This window comes from Lynx rufus, unplaced genomic scaffold (genome assembly GCF_022079265.1).
Source record: "Lynx rufus isolate CCGP_SWC_20201006 ecotype Redwood Valley unplaced genomic scaffold, mLynRuf1.p SCAF_6, whole genome shotgun sequence".
NCBI lineage: Eukaryota > Metazoa > Chordata > Mammalia > Carnivora > Felidae > Lynx > Lynx rufus.
In genome coordinates, this window is record NW_025814878.1 from 6990205 (window position 1) to 7013330 (window position 23126).

The 23126-nt window shown below is 42.8% G+C and overlaps 1 protein-coding gene and 1 long non-coding RNA gene across 4 annotated transcripts in view; one reads left to right on the forward strand and one right to left on the reverse strand.

The window, feature by feature from the left end:
• The window catches only part of CNKSR3 (CNKSR family member 3), an 82334-nt gene extending 71133 nt beyond the window's left edge, over positions 1–11201 (forward strand). The window contains exons 8-13 of one of the 2 annotated variants that reach the window (XM_047101501.1): positions 3277–3345; positions 3594–3740; positions 4537–4661; positions 7235–7443; positions 7943–8032; positions 10808–11201. In XM_047101501.1, the coding sequence (XP_046957457.1) occupies positions 3277–3345; positions 3594–3740; positions 4537–4661; positions 7235–7443; positions 7943–8032; positions 10808–11106 (939 nt within the window). In that variant the 3' untranslated portion in view covers positions 11107–11201. The remainder of the gene's footprint in view (positions 1–3276; positions 3346–3593; positions 3741–4536; positions 4662–7234; positions 7444–7942; positions 8033–10807) is intronic. The other variant, XM_047101502.1, reaches the window with a different exon arrangement.
• LOC124528131 (uncharacterized) lies at positions 2862–11044 on the reverse strand. 2 transcript variants are annotated; one of them, XR_006966099.1, is made up of 4 exons: positions 10885–11044; positions 7358–7406; positions 4587–4887; positions 2862–3187 (listed from the first exon to the last, which is right to left on the reverse strand). It is a non-coding gene; the product is annotated as an uncharacterized LOC124528131 (long non-coding RNA). The 2 variants fall into 2 exon arrangements; XR_006966100.1 differs by lacking the exon at positions 7358–7406.
• Positions 11202–23126: the final 11925 nt, after the last annotated feature.

The window sequence follows — 23126 nt, forward strand, 5'->3', positions numbered from 1 at the left end:
TGAATGACGTGAAAGGTCAAATGTAAGGATCCATTTCCTAGAATTCCTACCAGCCTCATAAGACTGGGTGAGAGATTCAGGGTTGACCTGGATATAGTCGATCCCATACAAGATCAAACAGAAGTCATCCTGGAGACAGGTGGTTTCCATCTTGTTAAAGATGAAAAAAAGGAAAACTTGACGTATCCCATCTGGCAGTCCATTCGAAAATGTCACTCATTGTTTTCAGTCACTCAGCTTGTGTTCACAGAGTACCTGGAATGTGCTAAATCTTGCAGATGAGGGTGGGAAGTTAGGTAAGAGCCCACTTCTCCAGGGCTTCTGAGTATCTCACCCTAAATGCTGGATATTTTACACATAAATGGCAGTAGAAAGTGAGAGCTCCCGGATGGCTTTCCAGCTAGCACTTAAGGTTGTTGTGACTTCAGAATCAGAATGTTTTAGTGGAAGCCTAGTATGGTGGGTGGTAGTGGACAGAAATCACCCACTGCATTCCTGTATTTCTCCATCTTGGACTCCAGGCTGCAGCAATGACAGCAGACCATCTTAGGCCTACGGTGCATTTTGGGGTGGGGGGGGGGACGTTACCTGAGAAGTCAGGATCATTCCAAGGTCAGCCTAACAGTATCTAGTGATTCTCTTTGACTTCTTTTTTGATATTGTTCAACACCTTGAGAGGAGTCTTAACAGGATCCCATCCATACTTCTATTCCCCACCTCTGAGATGAGGTGGGAATTAGATTAGCCTCTGAAGAATGGATGCATTCTTCTCCGGGTCATCACCCTTCTGCAGAAAACCAGCACAAGCATCATTTTTCAGTAGTCTGGCTCGTGGTAAAGATAGGCAAGAGCCACTGCCCCAGGAAGAATTTTGGTATCAAGCTCTCTCTTTACCAGTGTTCTGCCAAACACATCTCTTAGTCACCTGGTAAGACATTTGAGAAATGAATGCATGAGGATCCCGAGGAAGGAAAGTCACTTCAGGTCATTTAGGCTTGTTTTTTAAGATTGCATATCTATAAACAGGAACTTCCTGACCTCTGGGTCATCTTTTATAAAGTGAAGATTACCTTAAATGAATCCCTGGCCAGGAAGATTATCTGGGCTGGACTGATTCTTTTTTTTTTTTTTTTTTTAAATATTTATTTATTTATTTTGAAAGAGAGCGCAAGCAGGGGAGGGGCAGGGAGAGAGAGGGAGAAGAGTCCCAAGTAGGCTCCACTCTGCCAGCACAGAGTCCGATGTGGGCTCGCTCCCATGAACCAGGAGATCATGACCTGAGCCGAAATCAAGAGTTGGATGCCTAACCAACTCAGCCACCTAGGTGCCCCATGGCTAGACTGATTCTGATCAGACTTAGCAAAGTTGGTCTGTAACTGAGGGTTAAGCATCTGACACGCAGGAGCAAAAAGGAGCCTATACTCACTCACTTTTTTCTTTAAGTGTCTCAAGAGAAAGAGACTTGAAATAGACCATCTCCCAGAGGTACCCCCTGTGCTGGTCTCTCAGGTGAGGCACTGCTGGTTGTTATGGTCGCAGGTTAAATGTTTTGAAAAATAACTGTCACAGTTACACGTTGGATCTAGATAAATCAAAGAGATTGTTTCTATAGTTTAATGCTGCTTGCTCATTTCTTGCTGAGCCCGTCAGAACAGTTGAGTGAGAAGATCCAGCAAGGATGTCTTGGGTTTAGTTGCTGCCCTCCTGACTTCATTCAAAAGTGCTATCTATCTATCTATCTATATAATTTTTTTAATGTTTATTTATTTTTGACAGAGAGAGAGAGAGAGACAGAGCGTGAGCAGGGGAGGGGCAGTGAGAGGGAGACGCAGAATCCAAAGCAGGCTCCAGGCTCTGAGCTGTCCGCCCAGAGCCTGATGTGGGGCTCGAACTCACAAACTGTGAGATCATGACCTGAGCTAAAGTCGGACACTTAACTGACTGAGCCACCCAGGCGCCCCAAAAGTGCTATTTTTAAAAAAATAATTATAAATGTGTTTGAAGATTCAATCAGTTACATAAGTTACCAAATAAAATACTCTGGCCTAGATAAGGTATGACTATAATTTGAAATGAAGGGTTTATCCTTTGCTTTTGCTCACAGGAGTTAATCTTAAACATGAAGAGTGCTAGTTTCATTGATTGAACAAGAATATTATGAGCAAAATATTTGACAAATAAATTACATCTAGGTATTTATATACACACATATTATTTGGGGGAATAAAAATCTGGACTTCTAATACTGAAAACACACTCATTTAGAAATCAACATGAGGGGCGCCTGGGTGGCTCAGTCGGTTAAGCGGCTGACTTCGGCTCAGGTCATGATCTGGTGGTCCATGAGTTCGAGCCCCGCGTCAGGCTCTGTGCTGAGAGCTCAGAGCCTGGAGCCTGTTTCAGATTCTGTGTCTCCCTCTCTCTGACCCTCCCCCGTTCATGCTCTGTCTCTCTCTGTCTCAAAAATAAATAAACATTAAAAAAAAAAAAGAAATCAACGTGAAAATGAAAAAAAATTTAAAGTCATTTTCTCTGAAGAAATACATTTTCTATTGTCATCATCTTTCTATTTTAATAGCATTGTGATAATGTGTAAAATAAGGTTGAGTAAACAAGGTTTAATTTTAATAATTGCTTAAAAGGAGATGGGATAACAGAGTTACAGTGATGATCTTTACGTGGTAAGCAGTTGGTCAGCTTTTGTAAAATTAATTTTGATAGGGATATATGTAAGATATTTTTTAAAGTTTATTTATTTATTTTGAGAGAGAGAGAAAGAGGCAGAGTGAGAGGGAGAGAGAGAAGCCCAAGCAGGCTCCATGCTGTCAGCACAGAGTCCTATGCGGGGCTCGATTTCGCGAACTGTGAGATCAGGACCTGAGCTGAAATCAAGAGTCAGACGCTTAACCGACTGAGCCACCCAGGCGCCCCTGTACGATATTTTTTAGGTGAACCAGCAGCTCTTATCAGTTTGTTGTGTCGACAGTGTGTCCCGCTCTTCCTGAGGGGCTAGATGAACCCAGCCGTTGCAGTTGACGGGTGATCTGTACCAGCTGCCCATGCATCAAGTAGGGAAGTCAGGTGTCCGCCTGTGGGCCAGACTCTACAGACCGTGTAGTTTCAGGGTCATCTCGTAAGCGCGCCGTGTGATAGTTCTTGAGAAAATCGTGTTCCCGTTGCTCTTTGTCTGCAGAAGAAAGAAGGAAGAAGAAATAGAAGCAGAAAGAAATAGAGGGTTGAAAAACTAAGACAGGTCTCTGTGTTTGTTCTTAATAGTCTCCTGCAGACAGATCTCAGAAGATTCATGCTGGTGATGAAGTCATTCAGGTTAATCAGCAAACTGTGGTGAGTTTGTTCATCGAGACGAAGACTTTTAATATTCCCCTCTAGAACTTTCAACTAAATCCAAAGCCATTTTGCTTGAATTTTTTTTAATTTGCAATTTATATCCAATTTTCCGTAATTTTAAGTAGTGCTAAGATGAACATCTTGGTGTCTATTTGCTCGCTCCTGATTTCCTTGAAATAAATTCATAGCTCTGATTTTTCATTATTCCTGAGTGAGTCCCTTTTCCTCATTTTCCTTCTTTGAAGGTGGGATGGCAGCTGAAAAATCTGGTGAGGAAGTTGAGGGAGAATCCTACTGGCGTCGTATTACTGCTTAAGAAGCGTCCCACGGGCTCTTTCAACTTTACCCCTGCCCCCCTGAAAAACCTACGGTGGAAACCACCGCTGGTGCAGGTATCCGTTACTGGTTGTGAACTTCACCTGGTGTCAGCACGTGAACAGCGTCATCGTTGTTGGCCTACAGAAGTGACAAAATTGAAGGTCTCACCCAAGATTTTAAAAAATGGGTCCTTCGAGACCAATAACATGATTAAAATTAAGCTGCCAGGATTTAAAGTTTTTAAAATTAACTTATATGTATGTGTATATGTATATATAATACTAAATAGCATAGAGTTGTGTACTTCCTGTGTGGCAAGCAGTGAGCTAAGCCTGTTATGTGTATTGTGTCACTTAAGTCACCCAATGTTGGCACTATTCTTGTCCCCATTGATTCCCATCTTTATAGATGAGGCACAGAGAAGTTGAGTGGTTTGCCCAGAGATACACAGCTAATAAGAGCCATAGCCAGAATAGTACCCAGACCGAGTCCCAAGCCCATGCTCCTAGTCAGTGATAGCATCGTTAGCGGTTTGTATGAACTAACACATTTAATCTGCGCGGCAGCCCTGTGCAGGACCTCCTGCCAGCATGGCTGGTTGTTGAGGAGGAAACTGAGGCATGGTATTTAAGTGATTTGCTCAGAGCTAGAATTCTGACCTGGCTCCCAAGCCTCTACTCTTTACTGTGCTTCCAGTCTTTCAAAACTCCCAGTTAATTCTGACTGTCTCAGAGAATACAAATGGAGTGTCGCTAATGGCTGTGAACACACGAATGACCTCAGTCCCCGGTGTTGCTTTTGGGGAAGGAGAGTTAACCAAGAATAATCTCTTAAGTTCACTTCCACCCTTTGCACTGGCTTCCATTTCAGACCTCACCTCCACCCACGACAACCCAGTCCCCTGAAAGCACAATGGATACCTCGCTGAAGAAGGAGAAGCCCGCCATCTTGGATCTTTATATTCCTCCTCCACCAGCCGTTCCCTACTCGCCCCGGTAGGTCACTGTTCCTGTTGGCGGTGTGCGCGTCTCCTGTGCCTGGAGATTCTCAGTGGTGGTGTGCAGGCTGTGAGGGTCTCGAGGGGAGAAGTTGCTGAACTCCCGTGTGACAGCAGGGAGTCTTGAGATTGCAGTTTTCACAAGTGTGATCCTTGGTGTGGGCGTGGGAGGGCTGAGTGAAGGGGGTCAAAAGGTCCCAACTTCTAGTTATAAGATAAATAAGCTGTGGGATGTAATGTACAGCATGGTGACTGTAGTTAACAGTATTCTATTTTGTATTTGAAAGTTGCTGAGAGAGGACATTTGTAAAGTTCTCATAGCAAGAAAAAAAGAATTTGTAACTATGTGAGGTGATGGATGTTAGTGGAACTATTTATGGTGATCATTTCGCACTATGTATGCATATCAAGTCCTTATGTTGTACACCTACAACTAATACAGTGTTACATGTCAACTATATCTTAATAAAACTGGGGGACATGTGTGATCCTTTAGGTGGAAGTGTAGGCACGGATCCAGGGTTCCTGGGTCTTGACTCTGTGCGGTTATGTGGGAGCGGGCTCTTTGTGAAAGCGTGTGCTCCGGGAATACGTTGTTTTGGCTCCTCCTGGGATATGAGAAGGGGCTGTTTGGGGATCCCTGAAGCTGAAGTTTCACTAGGTATTAGGTAAATCATCTCTGGGGGGGAAGATAATAAATATTTTTGGGACATGAATTACGGTTACAGCTTTGTTTTGCTGAGAGAGAGGTGTTCTTCATGGGACTTAAAAAATGTGAATGTAGGTATGATGCTCTGTATTTGTGCATGCATGTGTACTTGTGTGTGCCTATTATAAATTCTAAAAGTCGGTGCCCTCTTAATTGTTACATGGTCAAATTAGCTGCTATATAGAGGATCATTTAGGTGTGAAATATAAGTTTATTTATATCAGTTGACGTATTTACAGAGATTTTGGCTCATTTATTCAACGTATATTTACTGAGTATAGGGCCAGAATCACCAACTTACACAAAACAGATGTGGTTCTTGCCCACAGAGAACTGCCAATGTCTTAGTCAACTGTTCAAGAGTAAATTGAGAACTATATAATTATGCTATAATATTTCAGAAGACAAACTTCAGGCTGAACTTAACAGTGATATATTACTTTATATTGGAGCTTTTTGTTGGTTTGTTTTTGTTTTAAGCTAGTATTTGATTCTATTGTGTCTCTCCCGTGGGCGCAAAGAAGAATTAACATCATTTTCCTCTCCCTGGTTTTGGGTTGCCCGGAACTTAGTACAGCATACAGGACTTCTCTTAGGCGATCAGAGGCATTCTGGTTAGTAGACGGAACTCTTCCCTGCATTCACAGACCAGAGCCATGTGGTCGCAGGATGTTAAGTGTATTTAAAGTGACAAGTACTTGCCTTTGCACACGGAGAACACAGCTTCACTCATGGCCAGGGCATAGGTTGTTTCAGCAGAAACTGGGAGGTCCCCCCCAAACCCCCAACTCTGAATGTTCCCATCTGGGTCTCAGCAAAGGGTCACAGAAGCAGTGGTAGGAAAAAGGTCACGTACATAGTAAAGGGGAAAGGGAAGTGGAGCTTTTTATCTGCTTGGGGGGACACACACGCACACTCACATGAGCGCACATGTACACACACACACGTACACACCATCAATGAAGGAGACTTTCTGAGGAATGAACCCTGCAAATGGTTATGGAGAGTGAGTGGCTGAGTCTTGAAAGCTTTGTGGATGGGGAAGTTAGATTCCAGGTTTGAAAGTATAGAAGGAGATGGGCTCATAGGAGGGAAAGGGGTACACACAGGTGGGAGGTTCATTGGAAATAGCAAGCAGGCAAAGCTGATCTTGAGATCGGTTTTGGACTCAGTTGCTGTTGTATTTTGTCTAGTAGTTTTTTCAAGATCACCTAATAGAATTTTCTAAATGCAAAAAATTTAACTAGTAACTTGGATTCAACTAAAATTAATTTCAAGTTTTATAAAAGCTGATATTTAAAAAGAATTAAGTTGGAATGGTTAATCCAACACTTGCTAGTTTCTGTGCTGAGTTCAGAAAATAGACACCCTCCATTGGGAATTATAAAGGCGCCTTTGTGTTTTTTGACATAATTTTCAAATCTAACAATTCCATTACATATCAAGTGTCTTCTTTGCTGGATCTTGGCAAAGATACTACTTTAGGCATCAGAAAAATGGCTCTATATACCCTAACTAGTGATTTCTGTAAGAAATAGGAGATTTTAGTTATAGGATAGAAGTACAGGGAAACCAGAGCTGTCTTTTCAAAGGTGTATTTCTGCTGCTTAAACATCTATGAAAAAAAATGTCATTTTCCTTTATTTAGTAGGATCATGCTATTTACTCTTATTTAATAGGATATCTGTTAAGGGGGTGTTTACTGAGGGGGTTACTGAGATTGAAAAAGGAATTTTTTTTTTTTCTTCGTGGAAAGGAAGATTTAAATTCTTATGTATATGTACTGGAGGAAGTATCTCCTGTAATTCATCTGTATGAGAGGATCTTTGTAAGCAACTTAATTATTGCCCACTGTCTTCCAGGGATGAGAACGGGAGTTTTCTTTATGGAGGATTCAGTAAGTGTAAACAGCCCTTGCCTGGACCTAAGGGCTCAGAGTCCCCAAATTCCTTCTTGGACCAGGAGAGCCGAAGACGGAGATTTACCATCGCTGATTCTGATCAGTTGCCCGGGTATTCGGTGGAAACCAATATTCTGCCCACAAAAATGAGAGAGAAAACACCGTCTCATGGTACATTTCTGGGTGTTTGTTTTGTTCTGCCATTTGTTTTCACTTCCCTCCCCGCCCCCTTCCTTATTTGGAACTGTTGGATGAATTTGGCAGACTTGAAGGGTAATCTGAGGAAAACATAAACCTCAATGAAATTCTAAGTATGAGACCTTTATTCATCTCTCTCAAGTGAAGCCTTGTTGAATCATTACTCTCTGCCTGGCATCAAAGCCCAACGGAGTGAGATCATGTTACTGTTTTAACTTTCAGTGCCTGCGTTTTAACTTGGAGCTGCTTTGCTCTGTAGACACACAACACTTAAGTGCAGCCCGCCTCTGTCCTAATCGCTTGCTGTGGAAATATGATGCTTTAAAATACTTTACTTATTTTAAAATAATGTTCTTGCTTATGGGTACGTGAGTGTGATATGGGGGAGTCTTAAGTTATAAATAAAAGGAAGGATTCTCTGAAGTCCCCCAAAGTGTGACAACTTATCACGTTCCTTCCCCTTCCTCCAAAGGCAAGCCCCGGCCTTTGTCCATGCCTGCAGACGGGAGCTGGATGGGGATCGTGGACCCTTTTGCCAGACCTCGAGGTCATGGGAGGAAGGGTAAGTTTAAGCAAACCAAAAAACACCAAACAGGAGTCAAAAGAGCCAGGGCCTTTGTTGCAACCCTCTTCCTCGCTGTCCTGTAATAACCGCGTAGAGGACCTGGCCTGAGTCCCGTCTTCTCATCTCTGAAGTCGGGGTGCTGAATCTCTAAGGCCCTGCCTGTTTCTGGAATGGCAGAATTATATACTCCTAGTTAGTGCCTATGAATCTCCTAATTAGCATTGTGTGCTTTAAAAGGCTGTGGAGGGGCGCCTGGATGGCTCAGTCGGTTAAGCGTCTGACTTGGGCTCAGGTCATGAGCTCACACTTCGTGAATTTGAGCTCCGCATCGGGCTCTGTGCCGGCAGCTCAGAGCCTGGAGCCTGTTTTGGATTCTGTGTCTCCCTCTCTCTCTGCCCCTCCCCGACTCATGCTCTATTTCTCTCTCTCTCAAAAATAAATAAAACATTTTAAAAAGTTGTTTTAATGGGCTGTGGACATTGATGGTCTGTAAGTTTCTAAATAAGTAGAAATCTACATTATTCACTAAGCAATCTCATTCTGAATTTTATGACTATTATTTTTGGAATCTCTTTGATTTTTAGTGAATAGACATGGATTTTTTTTTTCCCTCCCTAAATCCTTCTTGTGTTAAAGAGTAATTACCATTGGAAAATAAATTGTGTGAATTCCTCTTGTAATCAAAGTTACTGGTTATTACACTAGTCTTGAGGGAAACGTTTTTAAATAAATTCTTATTTTTTTTGCCAAATGATTTGATTATCAGCACTGGCAAGACATTCTAGCATTGTTCGTGTGTTGCTGAAACAAAGAATAGGTGACAAGTTCAAGTGGAGTAGACCTTAGATAGTCAAAGGAAGAAGAAAAAAGTTCTGGAGGCTCAACTTCCCAAGTGGTCAACCCCTCACTGGGGTTGGAGGGGGAGGGAGGGTCAGCCCCTCCCTGAGACCTGGTAGAGTTTGTCACTTAGGTGTCTGAATCAGTTGGAAAAGGGAGATGTCTGTGTCAGGTCCTAGATACCCTTAATTGGCATGTGAAAATCTGTGGAGCAGTCAGCAGGTGGCAGGCCTGTCCTTTGTTTAGATTTAGAAACTTCAACATATTCGTTGCCGTTCTCTTAGGTTTTTAATCCCCAGTTTAGCCCTTTATTTCCTGTTAGTATTGAGAGATAGAGGTGATGGGAGAGTTAAGCCCGGAAATGGAGACGCACTTGACCTCCTATCTCACCTTCTGTATTTTTGTTGTATGATCATTTTAGAATGAAAAGGTGTCTATCTGCACAAGGGGCACTTAAAAGAAAAAGCCACTTTATTGAGAGAGAAGTCGCATACCATACATCTGCTCGCTCTGTTGAGTGTACAATTCAGAGGTTTTTCATTCATTCACAGAGCTGTGTGTCCATCAGCACTAATTCCAGAATATTTTATCACCTGCAAGCTCTCGTTCCCCATTCCCTCCTTCCTTAGCTCCTGGCAGCTGCTAATCTACTTTCTGTCTCTACGGATCTTCCTACTCTCAACATTTCAGATAAATAGACTCCTATGATACATGGTTCTTTGAATATGGGCACTTTTTTTTTTTTTCAAGTTCATTTATTTTGAGAGAGAGAAAAAGCACGAGTCAGGGAAGGGCGGAGAGAAGGGGAGAGAGAGAGTCCCAAGCAGGCCGAGCACTGTCAGCACAGAGCCCAGTGCGGGGCTTGAACCCACAAATTGCAAGATCATGACTTGAGCCAGAGGCTCAGAGCCACCCAGGCTCCCCGACAACAGGCACTTCCTGAAAGTAACTTCCGCTTCAAATACAAAAGCAAAACAAGTACATTGAAAAACATCTAGAAGGTACGAGAACATAAAACTCAACTGTAATCTGCTTCCCCAACCTAGAAATAATCACTCCGTTTTCTAATGTTACACACTTAGAAAAAAGGTGCGAAGTGGAAGAAACAGGTGTTTGACAATACTGTGAAAGGTGACTGTTATTTAAAACATGGGTATTTTCTATAATGCCTGCATTTGGCAGTCCATCTTGTGGCCGTAGCACATATTTATTCGGTCTGCTGTTGTTGGACATGTAGCTTATTTTTGTGCCCCCCCGCCCCATCCCACAATTATGAATGATACTTCAATAAGCATCTTGTACACAGATCTTTGTACATTTTTAGGAGCAGAATTTCGGGGTCAAAAGAATGCTACATGTTGCCAAGGTGCCCTGCATTTTAGGTGTCTATTCAGTTTCTTAAGTACCCCCTACCCCCATCCCAGGAGCTGCCTGTGGGCATTTAGGCCGGGACCATTCTTCCTGGTTCGGAAATGTCTTAAGGATTGCAGAGCGTGAGAATCTTTGAATGCTATCTACTAAAGGTGAAGGGTGCTGGCCTCTTCCTGGAGGGTGACAGTGAAAGGCACCCCTACCTTTCTAAGTTCTCTACGCTTCAGAGTAAGAACCACCGTTCTGGACGTGCTGCAGGCCTTGAACAAGGACAGATGGAGAAGGGGTGATAGAGTGATACAGCCCTTTCACTCTGGTTATGAAAGTTCTTAACACTGGTTAAGGAAGTGAGGGCCCTCTGCTCTGCCTTTGTGTTGCCTCTCAGGAGTGAAAGCAGCCTATGATGGACTTCTTCCCTTTCTGCTCTCTGAGCATCCATTGGGGGTGGGCCTGGCTGTCTGTGAGGCGCCATAGCCCATCCCTGGGAGGAGGGCATCAGAGGTCTGAGCAGGCCACACAGTGGATGGTTATTTTAATGGCCTTGTGGGCCTTGTCTGAAAACAGGTGAGGACGCCCTCTGCCGGTATTTCAGCAATGAGCGGATCCCTCCCATCGTCGAAGAAAGCTCCTCGCCCACATACCGTTTCTCAAGGCCCACAGCGGAGAGGCAGCTGGTCCGAGGCGCAGACTATGTCCGAGGGAGCAGGTGCTACATTAGTTCAGATCTCCACAGCAGTGCCACGATTCCATTCCAGGAGGAAGGGACCAGAAAGAAGCCGGTGGCCGCGGCGGCCAAGTCCTCCTCTACAGAACCGTCCCTGCTGGTCAGCTGGTTTACCCGCCTGAAACTGTTGACTCACTGAGCCCTGCCCTCCCTGGACTCTTCCTGTCTCCTGTTCCCAAGTGCCTTGCTTCCTCAGTTGACAACCTCTTCTGGTTTTCATCCACAGTATTACATAGTGACCTTATGCAATTTCATTGTTGTTTTTTTCTTTTGGAAGTTGTATACTGCCCTTCTTGGAATCTCAAAGTCATTGGATGGGAACAAATCCAGAGGATGTTAGGTGTTGGCTTGTGGAGGCAGAAGGAGAGAAATGAGTAGAGTCGGCTTTTCTTGCTTCCTTAGAGTTGGAACACAGAGATGCTATATAAACTGGGGCCTTGGCCAGGGATGGTATGGCCATTATGAGGCCATTGTCAGCTTGGGAGGCGGGGCTAAAATTGGTGGCCGTTGTCACACAGATGTGTTGGTTTGTGGTCCAGCTTCTTCACCTGAAAGAAAGCCAAGGGAGAAAACATTTTTGTGTTGATTTTTCAAGCTATGTACTGTATTCGTAAGTGTAGCAGCTTTGACTTTGAAATAACATGTAGCATGTATTTCATGCTGTTTCAAAGAAGTGGGTTAAGTGTAGGCCTGTTACACTTGGTCATACCCTTGTCATAACCATCTCTGTAGATAAGTCAATTAATGCAGAAACACGTGAACACATTTAGATAGGGCTTATTACACACGAAGTTCATGGTTATTTGTGAGGGGGGTGTTATACGTTATTGTCTTTAAGGGAAAGAAGCTATAAGATTTGCTGACAGCCAAAGTATCATGCAGAAAAATGAAGCAACAATATTTAGGTTTATGAGAGATACATCAGTTTGCATTTTGACTGTTTAATGCCTGTCTTCCAGAAAAAAAAGGCAGTTCTTCAAAATTGTACATATTTGCTAAATAGAAATCTCTTGGAAAGTCTCACGGTCACTCATTTTCAACTAGCATCAGGTATTTTGGAAAAGTGTGTCTGGATATTAACTCTTGTTTAAACTGAATGTATGATATTTTGTTAGAACAGAAAAGTACTATCTTGTTAATTTAAGTGTTTTAAATATAGTTGTATATTTTTCTTACTCTTAGTCACATGTAATTTGAAATATCTTTGTTTTGCGTCTTACATGAAGTTAATGAAAAAGAGTGTTCAAGGTGTTTTCAGATTTATAAGTGACCACTGTGGCCGATGCCAGTGTGGGCGCTATCGTTAAAAAACAAAATAAACCTTCCCCAGCATTTTGGGATTTTTATGGATTAGAACTGGGGGGGCGTTGAGGACACGCGGTACAGTAACATTACATTTGGGAACTTTTCCGAGGTATGTTCCTGGGCAGAGCTGGTATCCCTTCCTCAAAAACACGCCCCTCCCACACACACCCCTCGAATTGTTTACTTTGCTGAACTGCCTGAAATTCAGCAAATTAGAGATTTCCCAGAGTTCCTAAACATCTTCCTTTTAGAATGCCTCTGGTGGGGCTAAGGGGATTGCATTCAGTCCGGCTCTTTTCCTGTCGGCCTCTGAGGGAGTTTCAGCAGAAGGAGGCTGAAATGTGTGATTCTGAGGCTTGGAATGTGTGATTCATTGGGTGCTTTAAATACAATGTAAGGGCCGAGCACGGGGGTGCCGGAGGTCTGGTAACAGGGCTCTGGAGACTAGCAGGCAGCTATGGAAAAGGAGGAGCGCCAGCCCTGGCCCATTTTACCGTTAGCTTGGGCTGGCTTTATGCCCAGAGCAGGGGATGGCAACACTTCCTCTCCCTCCCTGGAGTTAGGAGGGTTCTTAGTGCTGAAGTGCAGCTGGGGAATGAGTTAAGTAAATTTTGGAGGTCTTAGCTGGAGGTTGGCCCCCTTTGGAGAAAATGCCACTTGTGATCAAATGACCATCCTCAAAATGCGTTTTTCAGACGTCAGTCTTAACTATATAGGTGGTGCCCAACTTCAGTGACTGCACAGGTTTTTGTTGTTGTTGTTGTTGTTGTTGTTGTTGTTCCCTCAAGCCCTGATGGAAGACCAGAGAAGTTTCTGGGTCCTCTACCTTCGTTCAGTCAGATGCTACAGCCTCGTCTTTATTTTTATTTGGGGTTTTCTCCTGAATTGTGTTCGAGAAATAGATTAACTGCTTAAAAAAAAAAAAAAAAGTATGTATCTCTACTGTTGAGATACATAAACAGTAGTTTAATACTAATTCCTTAGAAATGACAGGGAAACTGCTCACCTCCATGGTCATTTAATGGTGGACATGTGCCAGCAAATGAAGATGTGGAATGATACTTTTCAACATGAAACATTAAAATAGTGATTATTTTTTTTGACTCTACCAGACCCAAGTCAACACCCAGCCCTTTTTGTAATAAATATTTTACAACATGACTACAGTCATCAACTAAGAATCATGGATGATAAAACCTATGTTCGCACATAAAAGCATCACCTGCATTCACTTTCACTATTCCAAAATGAAATCAATAGGTAATATAACCAGCCTCTATACACACATATCAATCTAATGTTCTAAATGAAATATAAACAGATATGAACATTTTATAGTGAAATAATTATTTTACTGTGTAAATATTGTCACTTTATATTACAACATGTGTGGAAATAATGAAACAAGGCACGTACCTGCGTCTTCAGGTAATATCGCCGTGAATACGGCAGGTACGAATGGAGACCGGTAGCAGGTGTGCTGTGTTGGCGACTCAATACCAGGAACAGATTGATGTCAGTAATAGGATTTTCTAGAATGTGGCCAATTATTGATGAAGTTGTAGATGGAACAGAAGTCTGTGAGAGCTGCGCCCATGTAGTGCTTACTGGGTGCCCAGCATTGTTCTAAACACTTCCCTAACCACTTTATGAGGTGAGTGTCACTGTTCTTCCCATTTTGCAAACGAGGGAGGCATCCGAGGGTAGACCGCTGATAGCCGCAGAGCTGGGATTAAAATCGAAGCAATCTAGCTCTGCCCAACTTGTGCATAACCACTTCACTGGACAGGTTTCTCCCAATTTGTGGAGTAATTGCTGGAAATTCCAACGCCTGTTCAAACTGGACTAAAAATTCCCTGTGTGGTTATAGATAAAATGAGATTATAGACCCAGATAATTCTAAACTGGGTTTCCATCTCCATGAACTGCTCGGTGGCACAGTCGAAGGCTGTGCTGATGGGAAACTGGATCCAACCAGTAGGGCTCAGGCAGCACTGGGTCCCACCTGTTGGACGCCAGTAGTGAGGCTCCCCATCACATGTCCCAAACTGCCTCTAGGACAAGGTACTGTCCTCTTGAGAACAAGCGATTTAAAAGCAATTCTATTGTCGTCATTGAGTGTTTCGGTCTTCATGCTATATCCTTGCCCGCTGTCTTATCTCTGCTTCTTTGTCCTTGCTTCTCTACCCCCCAAACCTGAAGTTCAAGAATCAGTTTTATGGGGGTTATTTTTGTTTTTCTTTTCCTCCCCCCAAAACCAAGCATTTGTTGCCACCTGTGGCCCAAAGACCATGAATGTTACCAAGTTTCAGTTTGTTGGCCCTCAGAAAACCCTAAGATACTTACACATAATTTTATCCCCTGAAGAACTTAAGTACATTTCTTTGACATTTGAATACTATCGGCAAAGAATAAACACCATGCAGCTTTTTGTGCCACCAGGGGCATAAATGAGTTGGTCATTTGGCCTAACTTGGAGGTCTCCATGTGTCTGTGACTAGTCTTTGTGGACACACTTGTCCATTCACGTTTTGCTCCAGCCTTGTGACCGAAGCTCTGCATTATTTCCTTTGATGAGACTACAAACCACTACCTTAGAGATTATATGGAAGGTGAACTTTTTTATACATTCATGCTAATCACCTGGAAAGTGAGTATTTAAAAATCTATTGATTGAAAACTGGCTTAAATAGTACACAAAAACACGGACGTTTTTTGAAGGTTATTTATTTATTTTGAGAGCGAGAACTGGGGAGGAAAAAAAGGAAAAAGAGGAAAGGAGAGAGAATGAATCCCAAGCTGGCTCTGCACCCTCCATGCAGAGCCTGCGGTTGGGCTCGATCTCACAAACCACGAACGAGATTACGAGCTGGAAGGAAGAGTCAGGGGCTTAACCGACTGAGCCACCAAAAAACACCTTTCTGATGCTCCTTCAAATATGTGAAGGCCTTGTGTGATGAATCAAACCTAGTAGGACCATAGCACGTGGTTGGTGATCCCTAGAGGGACTTAAAAAAGAAGAAAAAAAAAAAAAGATTTTACAACCTATAGGAAATGGGACTAGAAAAAATAGTAATCTTACCAAATTTACCTTATAATTTTCTGGAAATGTCTCAACTGCTAAGTTTTGCCCCAGGGGTTTTATTTTTGACCACAATTATTGCTAGAGATATGCTGGTCTGACAAAGTTTTAACAAGTGTGAGGTTTAAGGTAACTAAAGGAGGAAGAGATATCAAATTCAGATTTGCTGGAGCACCATGTTTTTCTCCAGTTTTAGGGAGGCGAGTTCTGTCCGAACCCTTGCGTGTGTGTGAAAGAATTTTGTCTGTTACAAAAGTCCTATGATAATGGCCTTTGGCTTACTGATTTGGAAAGAAGAGAGAGGATTTTGTTCACAGTCAACAAAATAACTTCACTCAGCAGGAGACGGTCACACACCGTCTTTGAGAACCTTTGGGGTACTCCCCTTACAGAAATGCATGTGGTGTCGGGTTATTAAGGACAAGATTCTGATTGTACCCCGATCGTCTTAGGCATACTCTAAAATTCGATGACAACATTCTCGAAGTTCATCTTCACGTGCTGCCAATTGACAACAGACCTCAGGGGTCAAAACCTGTGAGGCTGTGGCCAAGACTGTGGGTTTTAATCCTACATTCTCCCCTGGATCCTGCCCACTGCTCTGCATTCACTGCTCCTGGGAAGATGGGTCACAGTCTGGGCATTCATGACATGCTCACAACCAGATATGACACACAATGCTTCTTTATGGAGCTTCTTGTCTCTCCGAAAAACTGTGAAACTGAAGCTGTAGGAGAAAATTAAGAAGTAAATCTCAAAGGCATTTAAAAAAGAAGAGATGGGGCACCTGGGTGGCTCAGTCGGTTGAGTGTCTGACTCTTGATTTCAGCTCAGGTCACGATCTCTCAGTAAGTGAGTTTGAGCCCCATGTCGGGCTCTGTGTTGACAGCTCAGAACCTGCTTGGGATTCTCTGTGTCCCTCTCCTCCCACCCCTCTCCTGCTTATGCTCCCTCTCTTTCCCAAAATAAATAAAGGCACATTAAAAAAAAAAAAAAAAAAGAATTCTTTTCCTGAATTCCAGGGATAGGGATATTCTCATCACTTTCTCTTCCCTTGTGCAGAACATTCTAAGTACTCAAATGTTTGTGAAGGAATGACTAAAATGAGAGAAAGAAACCAGAAAACAAATTACTCTTTTCTTGTTCTTCCGCAGACCAGACCAATTATAAGGGATTTACCCTGTAATTCTAATGTTAGGGTGACAGAGACCAGATTTTAAGACCTCCCTTCACCATATGGACATACCTTGGTCTGAACATTTTGATTATTTTATAGAAACATGAAAGAAGTTTAAAAATTAATATAAGGTAACACAGTCTCTGAAGTTTAGAAATTGTCTTTTAATTTTTCTCACTCATAAATCTCTCTTGTCAATTCCATCGGAGGCTGTGCCAGGATATGAGTGGAGAGATTGTGGGGAATTAGGGCTAATTTAGAAGTCTTTGACTTTTGGAAATTGGCTGTAGTTAGAAGCAGCTGGGGGCTCAGCTTTTGAGGTCAGATAATCCAGCTGTCCCCCTTTACCACTTACAACTTTGTGACTTGAAGGAAGTTACTTATCTCTCTGCTCCCCAGTTATCTACGAAATGTGGATAATAATAGAATCCACTTCATAGGCTTATGGGGGTTAAAGGAGATAACGTTCGTAAGGCCCTTGGTATCATGTACCACACAGCATTTAATAGATCTTGACTTTTGTTGGAATATTCTAGTAATAGTAGTGTGTACACCATCTTAACCTCTAGTAAATAAGACATTCCAGAGCCGGTCTATGAGGAATTGCTCATTCTTTTGTCCACAAGCAGCAAAAGAATGCCTTTGTCACACTGTCAGAAAGCCGCTGTGCTGTGTGTAACCTGTAAGTGTGGTTTTTCACTGGTACACATCTCAGTTGCTCAGAAGTTTTGGCTGAGTCAGAACTCAAGTGATAAAAGCCTGTCTCTGATGGGGCACATCCAGAACCACAGTCTGGCTTTAACAACCAGCTTGACTCATCACCAACATGCCTTCTCTCTTTACTTCCCGCAGCTTTCTTCAGCAAAACTGTGTAGGAAAACAAAATCTGCGCATTGGCCCGTGTCCTGTTTGGCTGAATGACTTCCGCCTCTCATCCCCAGTTTCAAGTGGTACCCCCAAACTATTTCTGTGTCTCATGTGGTTAGAAGAAAAGGAATCATGTAGAACGGTACCCATTTTGAAAATTTTCATGAGAAGGAACTCTTTACATAAATATGAAATGAGTAGATTGTGTATTGCCTTTGCAGAAGCTGAAAAAGACTGTCCTTGGATGCCTTTTCCAACTAATGCTGTGGTCGCCGGGAGAAACCGTGGGAGGGACACCAGGGCTGGAAGATGATCTTTAGGCCTGGCTTTCATCTGTTTTATGGAGTTGTGTCTGACTTTCAGCCATCTGGGCATGTGCAGTGTATCAGCCAAAGGGTCAGCACACACACCAACAGATGCTTAGCCAATATAGACACAGTGGTCGTGGATATTGTTTCTGGAAGAACTTTCGTGAATTGCCCTGATTGCCCATGAGTCTCAGTTCATTTTATCTGTGACGTGGGACTGGGGTGGGACTGTGAATTTTACACACACATTTCACAGTGAATTTCCCAGCCCCTTTGGTGTCTCTCTTGTGTTTGCGCCTCTCCTCTGTTAGGGGAACCATGTGAACGTATGGCTGTTCGCCCATGTTAAATAAAAACCTACATAATCAGCAGTCCACACAATTCAACTACTACTTTGCAAAAGCCCCAAGGAAAGAGATCATACTTTTCCCCCTTCTTTCTCTTTCTAGCAAAACTCAATTCTCTTCTGTACCCTGTGTCACAGCTGTATTTTGTACTAATTATCCCCTTCCCTGGAATTCTCACTACCCTGAACACCTAATGTTCACCCCCAACTGTGATTATACTCATCTGTTTATTTCCTAGGAAATAATCCATTGAATTCCTAGGAAAAAATATAAGACAATCACGGTGGATTGACTGAATTGGCATTTTATAGTATTTGTGCTCGTGGCAATGCCAGTGGGTGGACAAGCATTGCCCATGGGCATTCAGATCAGATGAGCAGTTAAAAAAAAAAAGAAAGAAAGAAAAACCAAAGCAAACAACAACAATAAAAACTGGAACCTGATCTTTGGAGTAAAGAATCAAATCAAGACCTTTCAAGCTTTGCTTCTCCTTTTGCTCTTAGGGCATTTAAATAAATGGAAGAACATTGAAGTAAATCTTGTTTAGAGTAGTACATTTTACTTGGAAGTGCCTTTTTCAGACTTCTCAATGAAGGGATGCCACTGAAATGCCCCCTTAGAGTGTATTCAATGATGTGAATTGAATTCTAGACTTTAGACAACATAAAATACACATGTCGAGGTGTAAGATTTGGTTTGTGTGTTGGTTTTAACTAACAACGAGTTAATTTTAGCTAAGACTCTTCTCACACCCCTTAATTAGCTCTTACTTTCAGATTCTTAAATCCTGAGAATGGATTCATCCTTCCAGATCCAATCACTGGCGTGAGTCCCAAATTCATCCCTATGAGGCTTTCTTTGATCCTACTCTGGTCATAATTAATTGGTCTCTCCTGTTTTCTATAACATTGAATCATCTTGTTAGATGTTTGGCTCTCCAGATTGGATTATTAGCCCTTCTAAAGCAGAGTCTGTCTAACTCACATGGTAGGCAGTAGAGCAAATATTATTGAAGTAACTAGATGGAAAAATTAATGACTATAAAGTCAGAAAAAAATTAGGAAAAATTATTAACGTTTTCTGTAATGTAAAATTTCATTACATTGGCTCTCGTTCTAAAGGAAAACATTATACCAGGTGTCAGAACTCAATCGTATTTATAGGAAGAATAAACCCAGGTTGTCAACAACAGCTTCTTTGGTTACAGGATTACAGGAACTGCTGAGAACGTAAGCTCTCAGAAGTCTACAGAGGACTCATTTAAGACTCATACAGGCAGTTTCAAATTAGGCATAGAAAAATGAATAGTTGGAGAGTAGGGGCCAAAGAACGCTTCTATAAACTTAGGTAAGGCCAGGGACCATTCCGGTTTTATGACGTTTTGTCAAAGGAGAGTGTTTTGGACCTGAGAAAGCCAAGTGTGTAAATAGGAAAGCTGTTGAGTAGACAGTGTATATTCCTAAGGGCCTTCATCTCGAGGGGGTGAGTGAAGCACTCCTGAGAACATTGTTGCTGTGGTTTACAGACAACCAACACGGTTGCTATCATCTGAGACTGTGGGAGTGTGGTTTTACAGTAACGTCCTTCGCTCATGGTGACACTGGGCTCGCCTGGGTCTGTGGGGTTCTACTTTACTGCTCTATGAAAACAAACAGGAATTCTCCCCCAGGAACCTACACTGAAAAGATAAGTAGCAGGAGATGTTCAACTATGATGCAGTTCAACAAAGGAAAAAAAAATTGAAGAAATATCAGATACTTAAATAAATAAATAAATAAATAAATAAATAAATAAATAAACAAGTCCTTTGCAAATCAGTTAATGATGAGGATTACTGGGCCTCTTTCTGGTTGCATTTCCCCCGAGAATACATCTGGGCACTTTTTTCAAAAGCACTCTCGCAGAAGTAACTGAAAATGTGGACTATACTCATTATATGGGAAATGGGATTGAATTCTATTCTTGGCAATGGAAAATCCTTGGGGCACGCAAATGGCAATGCTCTGCTTTTGTTTTTTTCCCTTGCATGGGGAGTCCTTGTCCTGAGTACCCCAGGAACCCCTGCCCCCCGCTCTGTGGGCCTTTCTTCTTCTTGCCCTTTTTACCTTTGGCCCCCGGCTCTGCTCTTTTGCCCTTTGTTTCCCTGATGCAGCTGCAATGGGAGAAAACACACCACATTTATTTGGCAGTTAGGGAAATGAGCAACCCAATCCAGCCCATGCAGCTTCGTATATGTGGAGTCTCAACACAGTCTTCTGAACAGTGTGGGGAGATGAAAACGCCCTGGCAAGGAGTTAAAAGCAGAGGTGAGCAGCTACCTGATGGCTTCCCCAGAGTTTGGGGAGGAACCGTTGTGGAGACTTTCCGCTGCTTCTTTGTTTTCCATTTCATCGACTTCTGCTCTTTTATTTTCTCCGTCACTCCATTTCCTTTGGGTTTATTCTGGCTTGTTTTGTTCTTTAATGCTTATGTTAGGTTCATGCTGAAACAGTTCAAGTATTTCAGTGACTCAACACACAAAGGGTTTATGTGATCTTCATGCAGAGTCCACTCAGGTCGGGCAACTCTCCGTGACAGCCTCCCTTTGACCAGTGACTCAAGGACTCAGGCTACTCTTCTGTTATGGACTCTCCAACTTGGGGCGTTATCTGCCTGGTAGGTTGAGGTGCAGGACCTGTGAAAGTGAAGCTGCAGAAACCAACTTAGCCTAGAAGTGATGATCACGGCCACCCTCGCTGCAAGTGAGGATGGGAAAGGGATATCGGTGAAGAGTAGTAGTTTCTGCCATGTTTCTTAAGTTGGGTACTTAGCTCATTAATATACGACTCCTAAAATACTAGTACTTAAGACTGTGAGTTTCCCTTGAAACATCACTTTTGCTGTATTTCACAAGGTTTAGCATGTAGTATTTTCATTATCATTTAGTTCATTAAATGATATTGAATTATCATTAAAAAACTAATTTTTAATTCCATTATGACTTGTTTTTCGGTCCATGCATCACTTTGAAGTCTATATATTTTTATGACATTGGGATGGGGAAGGATCTCTTACATAAGACAACAAAAGGACCAACAATAAGAGAAAAGGTTGATAGATTCAACTACATTAAAGTTAAGAACTTCTGTTTATCAAAAAACACTGTAAATGAAATAAAAAGAAGGCTACCGATTGAGAGAGGATACATTCTAAGGATTAGTATTAAGAATATGTAAAGACTTCCTACAAGTTGGTTAGAGAGAGACCACTCAGTACAAAAATTAGCAAAAAACATTTTTTGGAGGATCCGTGGGATCTTATGTGTATTGCTGGTGAGACGTTAAGTTAGCATGTAAATGTTCATATATCACATGACCCAGCCATTTCATTCCTGGGGACATCTTCTGGAGAACAAAATGGCTAACTACCTGAGAGGTAAATGCTAACATGTCAAAGACTGATCCCCTACAAGCTGATATCCCCAAAAAGGAATGGGGCTCCTACAGAGCTCCATGGGAATCGGTTATGAACCATTATTTAGGACAATAAAATCTGATTCAATGCGAGGCTTAGATCCTATTTCCTTGGTGCTGCAAGGGGAAGAACTGGTTGCTCCTCACCGTGAGTGGTAATGAGGCAAATCCTGCCGCTAGTTGGCAATATGTCAGCTTCAAACACAACCCCTAATCATGCCAGGGGAGAGCCCAGGCCTTTTTTAATCATGCAGCTTAAAAGCCCCACGATGTTTAGGGACTCTCTTCTAGGCTCTGAGGTTGGCCTTTGTTAGACTTCGGTCTACTGCCCTAGATGAAACTGACAACAGGGACCTGCATTCCTTCCACGCTTTTCTGAGTGACCCCAACAAATGGTCTCAAGGGGCCCATTTGTGCCACTTGGCCATTTGCTTTTGTTTGCACAATACAACCTAATGTCCATCCACAAAATAATGTGGACGTGGTGGTTTATTCGCACAATGGAATAATCTGCAGCAAGTGAAAAAGAATGAATTATAGCTCTTCACATCAAAGATGAACTTTATTAACATAACGTTGAATGGAAAAAGTAAGTGCCAGAATTCAACAAATAGGATAACACTCTTTATGACATTCTAAAACAGCTAAAACTGAAGAAAATATTATTTAGGCACGACATCTAAATGGAAAGTGAAAAGAAAGTAAATGAGTAACACCAAGCCCAGGATGTTATCTCTGCTGGGGTGGTAAGAGCATGTTATGGGCTAAACTGTGTCCTCCACACTCCAAATATATATGTTGAAGTCCTGAATCTCTGGCCCTCAGAATGCAATCATATTTGGGGATAAGGTATTTAAAGAAGCAATGAGGTCTTTAGGATGGGCTCTAATTCAGTATGACTGGTATCCTTATCAGAGGAAATTTGGACACAGACATGTGTGTGCCCAGAGGAAGGACCATGTGAAGGTACAGGGAGAAGATGGCCCCCTAGAAGCCAAGGAGAGAGGCCTTGGAAAAAATTGAACCCTGCTGACATCTTGACAGCAGACTTCTGGCGTCCCGGGATGTGAGAAAAAGAATGTCTGCTGTTTAAATCCGGTCTGTGCTACTTTGTTATGGCCGCCTGAGCAGACTCACACACAAAGGGCTGTGCGGCGTTATTGGCTACCATTTCAAGATGAGTCATGAAGAGACACAGTGGGTCCCTATGGATTGTGTCCTGCTCACTGGAGCTTCTCTGGAAAGATGCAAGAAGGAACAGTGAAGAGGGAATTTGTCTTCCGGCTCCTCCCAGCTCCTTTGCCCGTCGGTCGGGGTCTGCCCATGGAAGTTAGAGTCCCCGTACTTTCGTGTTGGGCCACTTAGCCTGTTTGGTGGCAGCTCAAGAAGCCAAAACCCATGCCACGCAGTGTGGCCTTTCATCTGGGTCCACTTAAAGGAGGAGCTAGAAATCTGCATGTGCAGGTGGCCAGCTTGGTCACGTGGTGATGGTCCAGGGGATGCCCTGCCCTCGGAAATGGGTGCCCAGGTGAGTTGGGCAGGTGTGGGCAGGGGCTTGAGCAAGTGGCAGGGGTCTGAGACCGGGTTGTCCCGAGAGGGTGGGGGAGGTGCACAAAGCTTG